Here is a 14,615-nt window from a genome sequence, read left to right as displayed (position 1 = left end):
ATTGTAGAGCTAGAATTAAAATGAATGACAAAAACAAATCAGCAAAGCATCACATCTAGTCATTTAAATGTCAGTTCAATTTTTTCATTTAAAAAGTACTATATGCTGGTGTGTAGATAATAAAGCGAAGTAAAAAAGTCCAGTTTACCACACTGAAAATGTTTACTAATAACCCCAAATTTTATTCATGTGAAGGTTTTAAAAAGAAACTGAGAAAAAACAAACAAAAACAAACAACAAAACCAGATGAACTTTTATTAAGTTTTCCCTAAACCGTCAACACATTGAGAAAACTGAAAAAAACCCAAATGTAAGAACCTCTTGCTTGTAGCTATGGAAATTTTTACCAGCATGTGACCTATAATCACTAAGGGAAGATGGTCTTTGCCAAAAAGAGGCTACCAAATAGTCAAGAATAAACAGTTCTTGATATACTGCTTTTTCTACTCAAGTCGTCTTTTTCTAAATTAGATAACTTAATTAGATTTTCCTTCCAACTATTTTTTTTCTAGGTTTTTTTGAATCTGTTTCATCTACCTTAGACTTCCCTGTAAGTCTGTAAATCTGTGAGCAAATAATATTTGTTGTTTAAGGCACAGTCTAATAGAATCTTTATGGTAGCCCTAGCCGACTACTATAGTATTTGAACCAACAATTAGTAAGAATTTTTTTGCTGTCTCAACCTTTTAATTCTTACACGAACCCCCTCAAAATGAGCTTAATACACACCCCCTCCCCCCAGCACTAATGATGCTAAAGCAAATTTCCAGCTAACTACTTCCAGAAAGAAGGCAGACACAATGGATTTGACCGGCTTACAAAGGGTTGGGAAAAAAACGTACAAACAGTATTTTCCAATCAGAAAAAGAAATTTTGAAATAAAACAAGAGTCAGGCTTCAGCTCCTGAAAAGAATGAGTAAGTTTAAGAATAAACATCTATAACCCACAAGTTCCTGAAAGTAACTTAAATCCGACTTCAAGTTCGTTCTCATAGTGGCTTTGGGTGAGTTGCCCAACTCTTCTATTACTCAATTTCACATCTGATGTTGGCACATGACTGCTTATTAGTTAGCACTTTAAAGACTTACTGGATGAAAGATGATGTGTCAGTCATGACTACGAGATTAGTGATTATAAAATTTACTTTTACAATACACAGTGCATCAAATATACTATCCTGGTAATGAAAGAATTTGGGGGTAAAGCATCAACCTCATTTTACCATCTCAAAAGATGACTCATTATAGTCACCACAATCTCATGTGTATTTAAGAAACCCAAGGAAGGTTAAAAGGGGTACCCATGAAAATATTTGTAAACAGCAAATACCCACTACTTAAAAAAAATTCTTATCCATTCAAAAGATGTCAAAGTAAGCCCTAAAACCAGGAGAGTCAAGAACAAGTGGCCTTAGAGTCAGTATCAGAGAAGGTGGTCTCCACATTCTCCATCAACAACAACAAAAATCAAACATTCCCATAATACAAACTTCAATTCTGTTTAAATGCGTTCAACTCACAAAAATCCAACTCTAAATCCATCTAACTAAATCAGTACTCAAATTCAGTAAATTACTACTTTGAAAAATGCCTGTAATTGTACTATTAGTTCTTCCTAATACAACAGATAAATTTTGGACAGGGTATTTCATTCATACATTCACAAAGTAAAAAAAAAAAAAAAAATTTTAGAGGTGGGGCAGCTGGGTGGCTCAATCAGTTAAGCAACCGACTCTTGACCTTGGCTCAGGTCATGATATCAGGGTCGTGAGAAGGAGCCCTAAGTCTGGCTGTGTACTCAGTGAGGAGTCTCTCTCCTGGAGATTCTCTCTCTCCCTCTTTCTCTGCCCACCGCCCTCCTACACTCTCTCTGTAAAATAAGTAATTTTTTTTTAAATTTTAGGGGCCCCCAGATGGCTCATTTGGTTGAGCCTCCGACTCCTGGTTTAGGTTCAGGTCATGATCTCACGGGTCATGGGATCAAGCCCTGCCTAGGTCCCCAGCTCAGTGGGGGAGTCTGTTTTAAGATCCTCTCCCTCTGCCCCTCTCTCCACTTGCACACTCCCGTGCACACACACTCTCTCAAATCAATCTTTTAAAAAACATTTTAAATCTCTTATATGGTCATTTTATCTGGAACTACCTTTTCAAATGATTCTTGGGTAATCACTTAAAGGATACACTCTGTCATTGCTGCAACATCCAGTTTATCAATGTCAGGTGAGCCAGGGCAACACTTCTTGAATTCTTTTCGGAGATCAAAAAAGGAATAGAAGCATTCAGGCAATAATACATTCTGAGGAAGGACAAGGTAGACACTGTTAACTAGATGAATTTAGTTCAATGGCACTTTAATAATTAGAAACCTAAAAATTAAATGTAAGTATATTTTACCACAATTAAGTTTTTAAAAAATCAAATATGAGTGACATTATTTTCTAGCACGTATCCTATCCTATATACAAGTATCACAGAAAAAAATGATCTTACTTTAAGGTAATAGGTTACATTTGTGTTCCATTACGCGTTCCATTCAAAATTCTTTTCAAGGGGATCCCCGGGTGGCGCAGCGGTTTGGCGCCTGCCTTTGGCCCAGGGCGCGATCCTGGAGACCCGGGATCGAATCCCACATCAGGCTCCCAGTGCATGGAGCCTGCTTCTCCCTCTGCCTGTGTCTCTGCCTCTCTCTCTCTCTGTGACTATCATAAAAAAAAAAAAAAAAAAAAAAAAAAAAACAAAAAACAAAATTCTTTTCAAGCTATAATACATTTGGGCTGTCATATTTCCTGACTGACAGAGCTATACACTTTTCAGCCATACCCACCTGTGTATTTTCAGGCAGCAATATGAGAACTGAAAGTTCTCATAAAGACACTTATGTTTACAGTGTCTACCTAGACACTGGAATCAATCACAAAACATAGTATTTTTAAATATTGGTTTTGTGTAATACAGATTTTCTGTACTGAAATCAGAGTAAGATAGCAAATTCCTGATTAACCAAAAAGGATGATTTTTGTGCCAAGTTAACTGTTCCACATTTTTCCCCAACCAAGATTGTGGCTATACATGAGAACTCAAATTAGACTTAAAAGATACCACAAATCTCAAGTGCAAAGGAGAAATAGTGACCCGCCGTTCTTAGCTACTAGCACCACTCTTGTGGTTATTAAGCATGTTCAACTGTTTGGGCAAATATTATACTATTATGTTTTTGCTTCTCCTAGTGGGAGGAGGGACCCCACACTGAATAACTTTGAAAGATCAATTTCTTTAAAACTGAATTCAGATTTTTCTTAAAATCTCAGAATCGTTTCTATTCACTCACTGGGAATTTCTACCCATCTATACATTAGAAAGTCAAGGAAATAAAGACTGTTTGATGTTTGCAACCTGTAACATTTACGCAATAATGTCTCTTTCTTCCAGATTTCCGAAGTGGATTCTATCAGATGTAGACCTGCTTCTGCTATATTTAAAATAGATATCAGGGCACTCAGCTGGTAAAGCCTATCACTTTTGATATTGGGGCTGTGAGTTCCAGCCCCACACTGGGTGTAGGGATTACTTTAAAAATCTTTAAAAAATAAAATAAAGGGGTCCCTGGATGGCGCAGCGGTTCAGAGCCTGCCTTTGGCCCAGGGCGCGATCCTGGAGACCGGGGATCGAATCCCACGTCGGGCTCCCGGTGCATGGAGCCTGCTTCTCCCTCTGCCTTTGTCTCTGCCTCTCTCCCTGTGTGTGACTATCATAAATAAATAAAAATTTAAAAAATAAAATAAATAAAATAAAATAAAATAAAATAAAAAAATAAATATTGTACCATGGTCAGTTACCAAGAAAATGGTGAATCTTCAAAATTACCTACAAAAATCCTCATTTAAGAGCTGTTGATAACTCACATGTTCAACAATAAAAGATTTAGTTTAAATTGCTGTAACCACTTAAAATTCATTTAATTCTTATGAAAGATACTGATGTTAAAAAAGGAAGATATTGATGTTTTATTAAATTATAAAGTAGGCTAAAAAGTGTGTGTAGTATAAATGCTCCTTGTAAAAATAGAAAGGAGCTTTCTGCTTTTCTACAGAAACCTGGAAAAATATTTTCAAATATATTCATATTAGAGAAAAATACAGTTTTCTGAATGGCAAGATTATTTTACCATTTTCCTTATTTTTTCTTAATAAATAGAATTACTTTATGATACTAGTTTCTTGTTTTCGGATACTACATTGTTTTAGGTTTCTTTATCACAATTCTAATAGAAGTAACTCAGGAAAATATGGGAGGTTTTCCCATATATAAAGCAGTCCCTCGAAAATAATAAAAACAGCTGTTTTCCTCCAGCCCAACAGGGAAAGGATTAAGTTTTATCCCTCTCTATAGGAGTTTGGGGGGAGTGAAAAAAAAATCCTTATCTATTTCTGGATCAAGGGCATAGCAACTGGTCTAGCATGAGTGAAACACACTTCCCCCTTTTAATGGAACAATTACTGACACTGCTGTAAAAGGAGTGGTTTTCTCAACTCTTAAGATACAGAAACTTGAATTTCTCCTTCAGACTTTTGAAATTGTCATTATGTATTTAACATGTATCTTTACATTTCTTCCCTAGTGAGGTCAAAAAGGGAAATCTGCACTGACTAGCCACTATACTTGTGACATCAAATGTCAGTCTAGAGCTTTCTTTGAAGACTTGCCTCATCCAGTTTCCTTAAAAATATTTCACTTTTCAAGTGCAGTATTTGCCTACCACAATAAAAAGTTACAGCTCAAGCTAATTACGTTGATAAGATCAACTATATTAGCAATGATTGGCTACACTGGGCCTGCCCTCTGTGCTCTCCATTTCCTCACAGCCCCTCGGTATCCTTCCCAGGGAGAGAAATCACAAAGCTGCAGTCAAAGTCTTATTTTTCTCACTCCATATTCTTTTCCACATCAGGGAGACCAGCCAAGGTAAAAGATGAGGCTGACCCTACTGTTTCAATACAATATTTAATCAGTTTTGAACATTTGCTAAGTCAAAGTGCAGCAGGCTATAATTAATGTTTCACTAGTTATATGGCTAAGTCTCTACCCAGTACAAAGCTCTTTAATGAAGTAGTTACAATTAAAAAGATTTCATTGAACTTTTTGCTTTGCTCCTTCCTTTCTAGGATAAGGCATTTTCCACACAGAGGAGATTACAAGGTCTTAAAAATGGAAAAGTCAATGTTCTCTCCTACTTGCTAGTAAATGAAATGTCAAAGATTCAGCTAATATGCTCTGGAAAAGGGAGACTAGGTCAAAACGCAACATCAAGAGAAGCTTTAATTAAGTCACCACAGAGCATCTATAAAATTACCTCTATTGAAGGGTCATGAATATTTTTGTGGTAAAATACCCATAACACCGGATTTTGACATCTAAGTGTACAGTTCGGTGGCATTAAGTACAGTCACATTGTTATCAAACCATCACCACCATTCTTTTGTCATCTTCTCAAGCTGAAATCCTGCCGTGAAACAGTAACTCCCAACATGCATCTTTTTAAAATGGAGAAACTTGGATAAACCATAAAAAAAAAAAAAAAATAAGGTAAAACAAACAAAAAAAAGCCTCCGGTCACTCCCAAAAGTCCAATCATTCCCTGAGAAGCCAGCACACACTGACCTTCTTGGAAGCCTCAGGATGCAGGATTTGCCGGACATGAAGCTGCCCATCAGTACAGAGGCAGAAGGAGGTTCCGACCCCAATATTCAGCTCGTTGCTTACGGACTGGTTAAACTGAAAACGAGACACAGCGACGCAACTGATGCAGGATTTCCAAAGTGGCCCCACGTGTTGATAACCGGGGAACACCGCGCTCCGCTAGGGGGGCGGCGGGGCTGGGGCAGCTCCCTTCCCACAAACCATCTGAGGGTCCTTTAGCTGGGGAAGCTCTCCAATCAACCCACATTTCCCGGACAGGAGAATTCAGTATCTGCATCGGCCCGCCCGTCCCCTCTTCCGTTTGTGCAATAAATCCACATTCAAGACTTTTAAGTCGGGTCCTCGTTTCATCAGCAGGTTGCCTTCAGATTACATCATTCCCCGCTGTTACTTTATGTTTGGATGTTCCGAGATTAAGAAGGATGCCAGCGTCTGATAAACAAACGTGATTAATGGGGAAAGCCTGGCAACCCCAAAAGGAGAACTTTCCCCTAATAATTTGCAACTTGTGTGCTGGGGGGGGGGGGGGGGGGGGGGCGGAGAGATCGGACACGCACCTGTGCACAGGTGAGCAGCGCCCCGCCCCGCCCCCAGATCCAGTAACCCGTCAGAACCGCAAAGCAGCCCTAAAGCTGCACTAAGGGGATCCCGCCCGTTGCACGGTGACCCGAACGAGCAGCCCTACAGGTGCCGGCCCCAAACCCCAACCCCAACCCCAACCCCGCGGGGAACAGGCGCCGCCGGAGTCAGGGCCTGGGGCGCCAGCATTCAAAGTGCGCTCGTCATTCATTTGGTAAAAACCCGACGGACTCGGGGGCCCCCAGGAATGACCCGAAAAGCAGCGACTTTGGGCCGCGGTCCTGGGCGCTGGGGGGCTGGGAGGGGCGGCGACCCCCTCGCAGAAGGGCCCCCCCGGGCCTGCAGGCCGGGTTTGCGCCCCCGCGGCCCGGCGTCCCGCCACCTGCCCGGGGATGCGCCACCTGCCCGGGGCTGTCACCTGGCGGAGGGCTTGGTCCAGCTGCGGCGCGGAGGACAGACTGTCCGCGTCGATCTTGGTCTCGGCTCTGCAGTCCTCCGTCAGCTCCAACTGATCCGGTCTGACTAGTACTTCGTGCAGCTGCCCCACCTGCAGACGGGAAAGCGGCCGGGTCAGTCCCGCTCCCCAGCCCGGGCGCCCCCGCGCCCCCCGGGCCCCCCAGCGGAGCTCACCTGTCGCGGGCGGCTCGGGCGGCGAGGCCCGCGCGCCCCGGCCCTGCCCCCACCCGGATCCGGCCGAGCCCCGGGGGTCCCCCGGCTCCGCGCGCCGCCTCCCCACCCGAGCCGGATTTGGGATCAGCCAACCGGGGCCCCAGCCGTCGGCCAACCCGTCCGCCTGCAGCCCGGACCCCGTAGGCCTCGGGCCCGGCCTCGTAGGCGGCCGAGCAGACCCTTGTTTACCGACTCCCCCAACTTGTAGGGCAAACTCCTGGCCCCGTTCCTCTCGTTTGGGCCAGAACCCTGGAGAGAAATACCTTCTTGTTGGCCAGATCCACGACTTTCCATAAGAGCAGGATCAGCTCCTTCTCATCCGAGCCCAGCTTGGCCCCGGTGGCCCCCGCGGTGATCCCAAAAAGCACCACCAGGTAATCCGGAGACGCCGTCATGACGGTAGGCGGGGAGGGGGAGCGGGGGGTTGGGAGCGGCGAGGTGGGGGGAGGCCGGGGAGGCCGGCGCTGAACCCGCTCCTCGGAGGAAAAGAAAGAGCGCCCACCCCCTCCGCGCGGCCGCGGGTGCAGAAGCGGTCACCGGCCGCCCGGCGCACACCTGGCCCGCGCTCCGCGCCCCGGGCAGGGAGGGGTGGCACGGAGGGCGCGGGAGGCTGCCCTTTCTGAATCCGGTCGCCGTGCGTCTATGCAAAAAGCCAGGAGCAGGGCTGCACCCCGGGCGGAGCGCGCAATGGCTGAAAGCTTTTCTGTTTTGGGATGTGGCTCTACCTGCCCGCCCCTTCCCCCTCCCCCACGTGGTGCAGGTAAGAGACACCTGGCGGCGCCGGCCCATTGGCTCCTTCAAACCACGACGTGGCAGCGGTGGGGGAGGAGGCCGCCCGGGGAGCCGGAGAGGGGGCGGGAGACAATGGCTGGATGAATGGGGAGGGGAGGGGAGGGGAGGGAGGGCGAGGGGCGGGGAGCGGGCGGCGGCCACCTAGAGGGCAGCCGGGGCCGGGCGGGGAGGCTGGGGGCGCCGAGGGGGACGGGGCCGCGGGCGGCCGGGGTTCTCTTCCAGGGTCGGGGGAGAAAGGAGGCCAGGGGTGAAGGCGCGGGGGGCGCGGGGGCCAGCGCTCCTCCGCGTGCGCACCGCGGACGGAAGCCGGGGACCCCCCACCCACCCCCCCACCCCGCGCGGGGGCCCGGGCCACGCTGCCCCCCCCGCGAGGTTCGCGCAGAGCCGCAGGGGTCCCCGCGAGGGCCCTCGGGCACCGCGCGCCCCGCTTCCTCGTCCCTCCACGACGCCCTCCATGCCCGAGCCGCCCGCGGACTAGAACCTTCTCCGCCCGGCCCGGCCGCCCCCGCCCCCGCCCTCGCCCCCGCGGCCGCCCGCGCGCTCGTCGGGGCCGACGTCGCCCGAGCTCTGCACGCTCTGGGAGCCCGAGGTCCGGGAACAGCGGGGCGCGCCGGGCGCAGGGCGAAGCCGGGGCCGGACCCGGAACCCGTCGGGGGCGGGGCGGGGCGGGGGTGGAGTCCGGGGAGCCCCGCGGGCCGGGCCGGGCGGCGCAGGGGGCGGCGCAGGGGGCGGGGGGCCGGGGGCGGGGGGCTCGCCCCGGAGCCTCGGGATGCGGGGGGCGGAGGGGGTCGGCGGCGGCGGCCTCGCCCCGGGTCCCCGAGCCCCGAGCCGCGCTCCCGCCCGCCGGCGCCGCGGGGGCAGGGACTGGGCGCGGAGGCGGCGGGGAGGGACCTGGCGGAACCACCCAGCCTGCACTGCAGCGGGCGCGGCCGCCGGAGGAGCCGGTTCCCCGGGGCCCCCCCCCCCGCCGGGGTGCGCGGGGCTGGGCGCGCAGGAGGCGGAGACGGAGGGAGGCACCTGCCCCGCCGGGGCGCGCGGGCCGGGGGCTGGGCGCGTGGGGGGAGGCGGAGGCACCTGGCCCCCCCGCGGTGCGTGGGCCGGGAGAGGGAGGCACCTGCCCCCCAGGCGGGGCGCGGGGCCCCTGGGCCGGGCGCGCGTGCGGGGAGAGGGAGGCACCTGCACCCGGTGCAGTGCGCGGGGCCGCGGGGCTGGGCGCGGGGGCGGGGGCGGGGGAGGCACCTGCCCGCCGCGCCCCGGGGCGTCGGGCGCTCGGTTGGATCCCGGGGCTCTGCGGGGCGCGCCCGTCGGGGCTCCCGCGTCTGGGGCGGCCCCCTCCCGACCCGGCTCCCCTTCCTGCTTCAGGAAGCGGGTCACCGGGTTCTGAGGTGCTGGATCTAAATTCTAATCTGTGCAACGAGGAGACGAGGACGGGGATTTCGCGCGGTCCTGGGCCCGCCCCTGCAGCCCCGGGGCCGGGACGCCGCCGGACAGACGCTGGGCACTCCACGAAGATTTGTGCAAAGGTCTCAGTGGGCGACGCCACCCATTTTTTGCGGCTCTTGCTTCCTAGCGCGGGCACAGGGTTCGTCTCTGCGAGCGGGAGCCCACAGGGAACCCAAGTCTCCGGTGGTTAAGAAGAGGAGGTGCTAAGTCTTCCACAGACAAACCTACTTTTGTGAAATACGGCAAATGCACGAGTGCCAAGGGAAGGAAATCTGTGCAACACAGTGCAGTTCTGAATACAAAACTTTTTTTTTTGTCTCACTATCTAGAATGAGTGGTCAATAGGAGGTGCCTAGAAGGGTCCTTGAAGAGGGGGTCATTCTACCTGTGGTCTTCACTCAAGACCACACCTAAAACTCCCCAAACAAATGAGAATCTGTGTGTGTGTGTGTGTGTGAGAGAGAGAGAGAGAGAGAGTGTGTTAGCAGAGACCTAATTGCTCGACCGGCCACACAATAACTTGCCTGTATTCATGAAAGGTTATAAAGGACAAAGACTCAAGAACTTCTTTTTATTTACTTATTAGAGGGGAGACAGCATGAGAGAGATCATGGGGGGTTTAGAAAGAGAAGCAGACCCCTCCCAGAGCGGGGAGCCCCATGCAGGACTCCATCCAGGACCCCAGGATCACACCTGAGCCGAAGGCACACTCTTACCTGCCTCAGCCACCCAGGTGCCCTGAAAAACTATGTGAAAGGAATTTATGAGACATGACAACTATGTGCCACGGGGATCCTGGACTGGGCAAAAAAAAATTTTTTTCTTTTTGCTTTAATGGACATTATTGAGATAACAGGAAAAATTTGAGTAAGGTCTGTACAATAAAATGAAATTGTATCTGTTAATTTCCTGATACTTACATTACTATGGTTTGGCAGGAGAATATTTTCTGTGTTAGGAAATCCCCATTCTTTAGGGAGAAGGAATAATGTATATAATTTTACTCTCAAATGATTCCATATATGGTATATATGTATATCTAGATGAGACAGAAAATGATAAAGCCAATCTGGCAAAATGTTAACATTGGTGAATCTGAGTGAAGGAATTTTTTTATACTATTCCTTGAAACTTTTAAAGCCTTTTAAAAAAAATTTTAGAGAACTTTTTGCTGCCACCACCATTTGATGTTTAACAAGGCTCTTTCTGATAACTTCCTATGCTAAGCTAATCCCTTCTTCCTGTAGAATGAATCCATTTTCTTTGTCTTTTCCTTAGGGAAAAAAGGAAATAAAGGTCATCGATTTTTTTGTATAACAATCCCAAGTCATTTAAGGGTGTTTTTAAATAACTTTCTTAGACTAAATCACTGCAAGCCCTTGAATCTTTCATTGTGAATCTTTTCTACTTTTAATTCTTTTCCTTTTTTTAAAGGTTTTATTTATTCGTGAGAGGCAGAGACACAGGCAGAGGGAGGGACCCCAGGATCCCTGGGGCGGGCTCCCTGGGGGACCCCAGGATCATGCCCTGAGCCGAAGCCAGCCGCTTAACCAGTGAAACACCCAGGCATCCCTTTAATTATTTTCTTTACATTCCTTGGACCCTTTTCCTTTTATCACTTTTAATAAAATTTTTTAAGTTTATTCATTAGAGAGAGAGAGAGCAGGAATAGGGGGAGAGGCAGAGGGAGGAGGAGAAGCAGGCTCCCCACTGAGCAGGGAACCCAATATAGAGCTCATCCCAGGACCCTGGGATCCTGACCTGAGCCAAGAGCTTAACAGACAGCCACTCAGGCCCCCCTCTTTTATCACTTTTAGAGCGCAGCTCTTGAACTGGGCAAAATTCAGATGAGTCTAGCCACTGACACAGTAGTTTCTCTATGTTTCTTTTTTTAAGATTTTATTTATTTATTAATGAAAGAGAGAGCACACATAGGAGGAGAAGCAGATTTCTCGCCAAGTGCGGGTTCACGGTGTGATCCTGGAGTCCCGGGGTCGAGTCCCCCATCCGGCTCCCTGCAGGGAGCCTGCCTGTGTCTCTGCCTCTCTCGGTGTCTCTCATGAATAAATGAATAAAATCTTAAAAAAAAAAAAAAAAGTTAGTCAAAGTATGGATCTTTGAGCTCACTGAATAGACACCATGAGCAAAGCTCACCCTCCTGAGTTGAAAAAATTTATGGACAAGAAGTTGTCATTGAAATTAAACGGTGGCAGTCATGTCTAAGGAATAGTGTGGGGGTTCTATCCCTTTATAGAACTTGTGATGGGGGATCCCTGGGTGGCGCAGCGGTTTGGCGCCTGCCTTTGAGCCAGGGCGTGATCCTGGAGTCCCAGGATCCAGTCCCCCATCGGGCTCCCTGCATGGAGCCTGCTTCTCCCTCTGCCTGTCTGTCTGTCTGTCTCTCTCTCTCATGAATAAATAAATAAAATCTTTAAAAAAAAAAAAAACTTGTGATGGATGAAGGTATGGAGATGGCAACTCATGGGCAACGACAATATTGGAGTGGTGCTAACTCAAGGAAGTAGTGTTGTGTTAGAAGCCTTGGAAGAAATATAAACAACGGTGTGTTCCCTGGAAGAAATCAACTGCTTCCACGTGTCACCCATCTGTAGCACCTGTTTTACTACAATATAAAAACCAGGTCGTATGTATTTTCATATTGAACTTTTTTGTTAAATCAACTCTTGTAATTGTAAAAAAAAAAAAATGAAACAAATGTTCTTGATTAGAGTTGTATTGTTTGGTGGTGAACATACTAAAACCACTGACTTGTACACTTGAAAAGGTGAAGCGTATACTTGAGAGGGGTGAATGTGAATCATATCTCAGTTTTTTAAAGACCAAATCAACATAAAAGCCCGCGTCCTAAGGCTACCACTAGCCACTGATATTTTTTAGTTATTCGTTTTAGATGCAGTTGTAAAAGAGTTCACATTTCATACTCCTGGACAAATCCAACCTCTCTGAAGGTAAGGGGGAGTGATGGTCAAGATAACTAAATACATTATAATTTTCTGTGAATTATTCTGTGCATCACATATTTAAACAAATTACTAGTCTGAACCTTTATTATAGCAATTATTATAGATGGTCTGTATGGGAAAAGTATAGGTTTATAAATCGGCCCTGCCATTTGCCACCTCATGGCCTTGACTGTGTCCCTTAGCTTCACAAGGATTCAGTTTTTCACCTGTAAAAATGGGAATGATGACAATGTATACTTCAGAGGCTTTAAGGGGAGAAGAAATAGATAAAGAAGTGTTTTCCTTAAAACAAACCTAAGAACCAGGAAGTTTAATACTCAAGAGCGATCTCCTGGTGGGGAGGAGGTCTCTTCAGCCCACCACAAGGGCCCTAGCCATCTGACCTTAGTTAGCTTACCATAAAGACACCACTGAGGCAGGCTGAGACATTTATGGAGGACGTTACTGACTCGCATGTCAGGGAAGCACACAGAAAAATCAAGCCACTGACTTGATCCCTTCCAGAAATTATCAACAAATTGATTTTCCTAAGACTCCTTTGTGTTTTTTAATTTAATATATATTGGAGCGCCTGTGTGGCTCAGTCAGTTGGGTCACCGACTCGTGATTTCAGCTCAGGTCAGATCTCATGAGTCGGGATTGGGCTCCATGCTCAGTAGGGAGTCTGCTTGAGATCCTCTCCCTCTGCCTCTCCCCCACTCACACTTGTGCACATGCTCTCTCTCTCCACCTCAAATAAATCTTTAAAAAATAAAATTAAGGGCAGCCTGGGTGGCTCAGCAGTTTAGCGCCGCCTTCAGCCCAGGGTGTGATCCTGGGGACCAGGGATCAAGTCCCATGTCAGGCTTCCTGCATGGAGCCTGCTTTTCCCTCTGCCTGTGTCTCTGCCCACCCCCCCACCCCCCCCCATCTCTCATGAATAAATAAATAAAATCAAATAAAAATAAAATTAATATATATTTAAAGTAATACAACTATGTCATAAGTCTAATCATTCTACATCATTTATGATAAAGAAACGACAGTTCTCTGTCTTTCCCCTGAATTCTGACTCCTGCTTCCCAAAGGCACCTTACCCACTTTCAGCTATTTTCTACTCTTGTAACCTCATTTGCACCTAACATGCATTTACTAATAACATTGCCTACCTCAATCTTTTTTCTTTTGTGAAAGTGCATCTCACAGGGACGTTTATTCATGCCACACAGGAGACACTTCTACAAGTGACCGGCGATGCTCCATGTTCCCATCCAACAGATCTTGCTGTGATGTACAGCCAGACTGACTTCCATCTGGTGTGCACACCACGCAGAGCTGGTTAGAGATGACCCTGCACAGGTACAGGACTCGAAGCTTTCAAAGCTTTACTTTTTTTTTTTTTTTTTTTTTATCAGCACTCCTGATTTTATAAACCATGAAGCCCATTCCTACCCAAATCTGGTAAACTTGGGTATAGTGGGGCTTCATGGGGATTCAAACTTTTTTTTTTTAATTTTTTATTTTTATTTTATGTTTTATGATAGTCACAGAGAGAGAGAGGCAGAGACACAGGCAGAGGGAGAAGCAGGCTCCACGCACTGGGAGCCCGATGTGGGATTCGATCCCCGGTCTCCAGGATCGCGCCCTGGGCCAAAGGCAGGCGCCAAACCGCTGCGCCACCCAGGGATCCCGGATTCAAACATTTTTAATAAAGCTTTGAAACATCTCAGTGCAGAACCACCAGCTAAGGCTGCCCCGACCTGCGCAGCCAATGACTCAGAAAGGCCCAAGCCTATTTCGATGTTGTTGCTTCTCTTTTCAAATGGAACTGGAAGTACGGACTAAGTTATATATTCTTCAGCTGAAATCTCAAATTCATCTACGATGCTTGGCAGAGTCAAGCCCACGGTGATTACCACTAGAGCCTCTATACTTAAAATGCTGCCCTGTATTATCTAGTTCAAGTAGGCAACAGCTTCCTTTTCTTAAGATTCAAACTCTCAATTAGTGGTTGCTTTATGGCTGCTTTTATTCCTATTTATTAAACTGTTCTCTTTACATGCACTTTGTTTTTTAAGTTTATTTTTTGTCAGTAACCTCTTCATCCAATGTGGGACTCAAACCTGCGACCCCAAGATCAGGAGTCACGTGCTCTTCCGACTGAGCCAACCAATCACCCCTGTGTGAACATTAACAACCAGTAGAACTTGCCTCTGCTTAGAACGTGGGAAAGAGGTTTGGTGAGGGTAGCCATCAGTTATGCTGACCTTAGAGGAAGAATAACGTTTCCAAAACAGGAGAACTGTTCCCAGTAGTAGGCCGTTCCTTTCTTGTTCAGAGCTGTATCCCTGCTTTAGAGTCTATTTAAACCAGCATCCATTTCTGCAAACAATATTTTGAATCAGATCACCATTCTGAAAGGCAACACAAAAAAAATTAGCACTTCCTATAAAGGAGTGGTCCGTCGGGTTG

General features: G+C 47.6%; 1 protein-coding gene and 1 long non-coding RNA gene across 6 annotated transcripts in view; one reads left to right on the top strand and one right to left on the bottom strand.

Moving 5' to 3' along the window:
• The window catches only part of ESRP1 (epithelial splicing regulatory protein 1), a 55,359-nt gene extending 47,580 nt beyond the window's left edge, over positions 1-7,779 (bottom strand). For 2 of the 5 annotated variants that reach the window (XM_025433600.3, XM_025433599.3), the window contains exons 1-4: positions 7,209-7,779; positions 6,695-6,823; positions 5,659-5,772; positions 2,182-2,296 (exon numbers count right to left, since the gene is read on the bottom strand). In XM_025433600.3, coding sequence (XP_025289385.1) covers positions 2,182-2,296; positions 5,659-5,772; positions 6,695-6,823; positions 7,209-7,340 — 490 coding nt within the window. In that variant the 5' untranslated portion in view covers positions 7,341-7,779. The remainder of the gene's footprint in view (positions 1-2,181; positions 2,297-5,658; positions 5,773-6,694; positions 6,824-7,208) is intronic. The other 3 variants (XM_025433601.3, XM_025433598.3, XM_025433602.3) reach the window with 3 other exon arrangements.
• A 1,730-nt stretch (positions 7,780-9,509) lies between these two features.
• LOC118352764 (uncharacterized) lies at positions 9,510-14,392 on the top strand. The gene is made up of 3 exons (XR_004810437.2): positions 9,510-12,149; positions 13,373-13,502; positions 13,688-14,392. It is a non-coding gene; the product is annotated as an uncharacterized LOC118352764 (long non-coding RNA).
• The last annotated feature ends 223 nt before the right edge of the window (positions 14,393-14,615 follow it).

The sequence above is a fragment of the Canis lupus genome, chromosome 29 (assembly GCF_003254725.2).
Source record: "Canis lupus dingo isolate Sandy chromosome 29, ASM325472v2, whole genome shotgun sequence".
In the NCBI taxonomy this organism is placed as follows: domain Eukaryota; kingdom Metazoa; phylum Chordata; class Mammalia; order Carnivora; family Canidae; genus Canis; species Canis lupus.
Note: the sequence above shows the minus strand (reverse complement) of the source record. Positions and strands in the feature narration are given on the sequence as shown.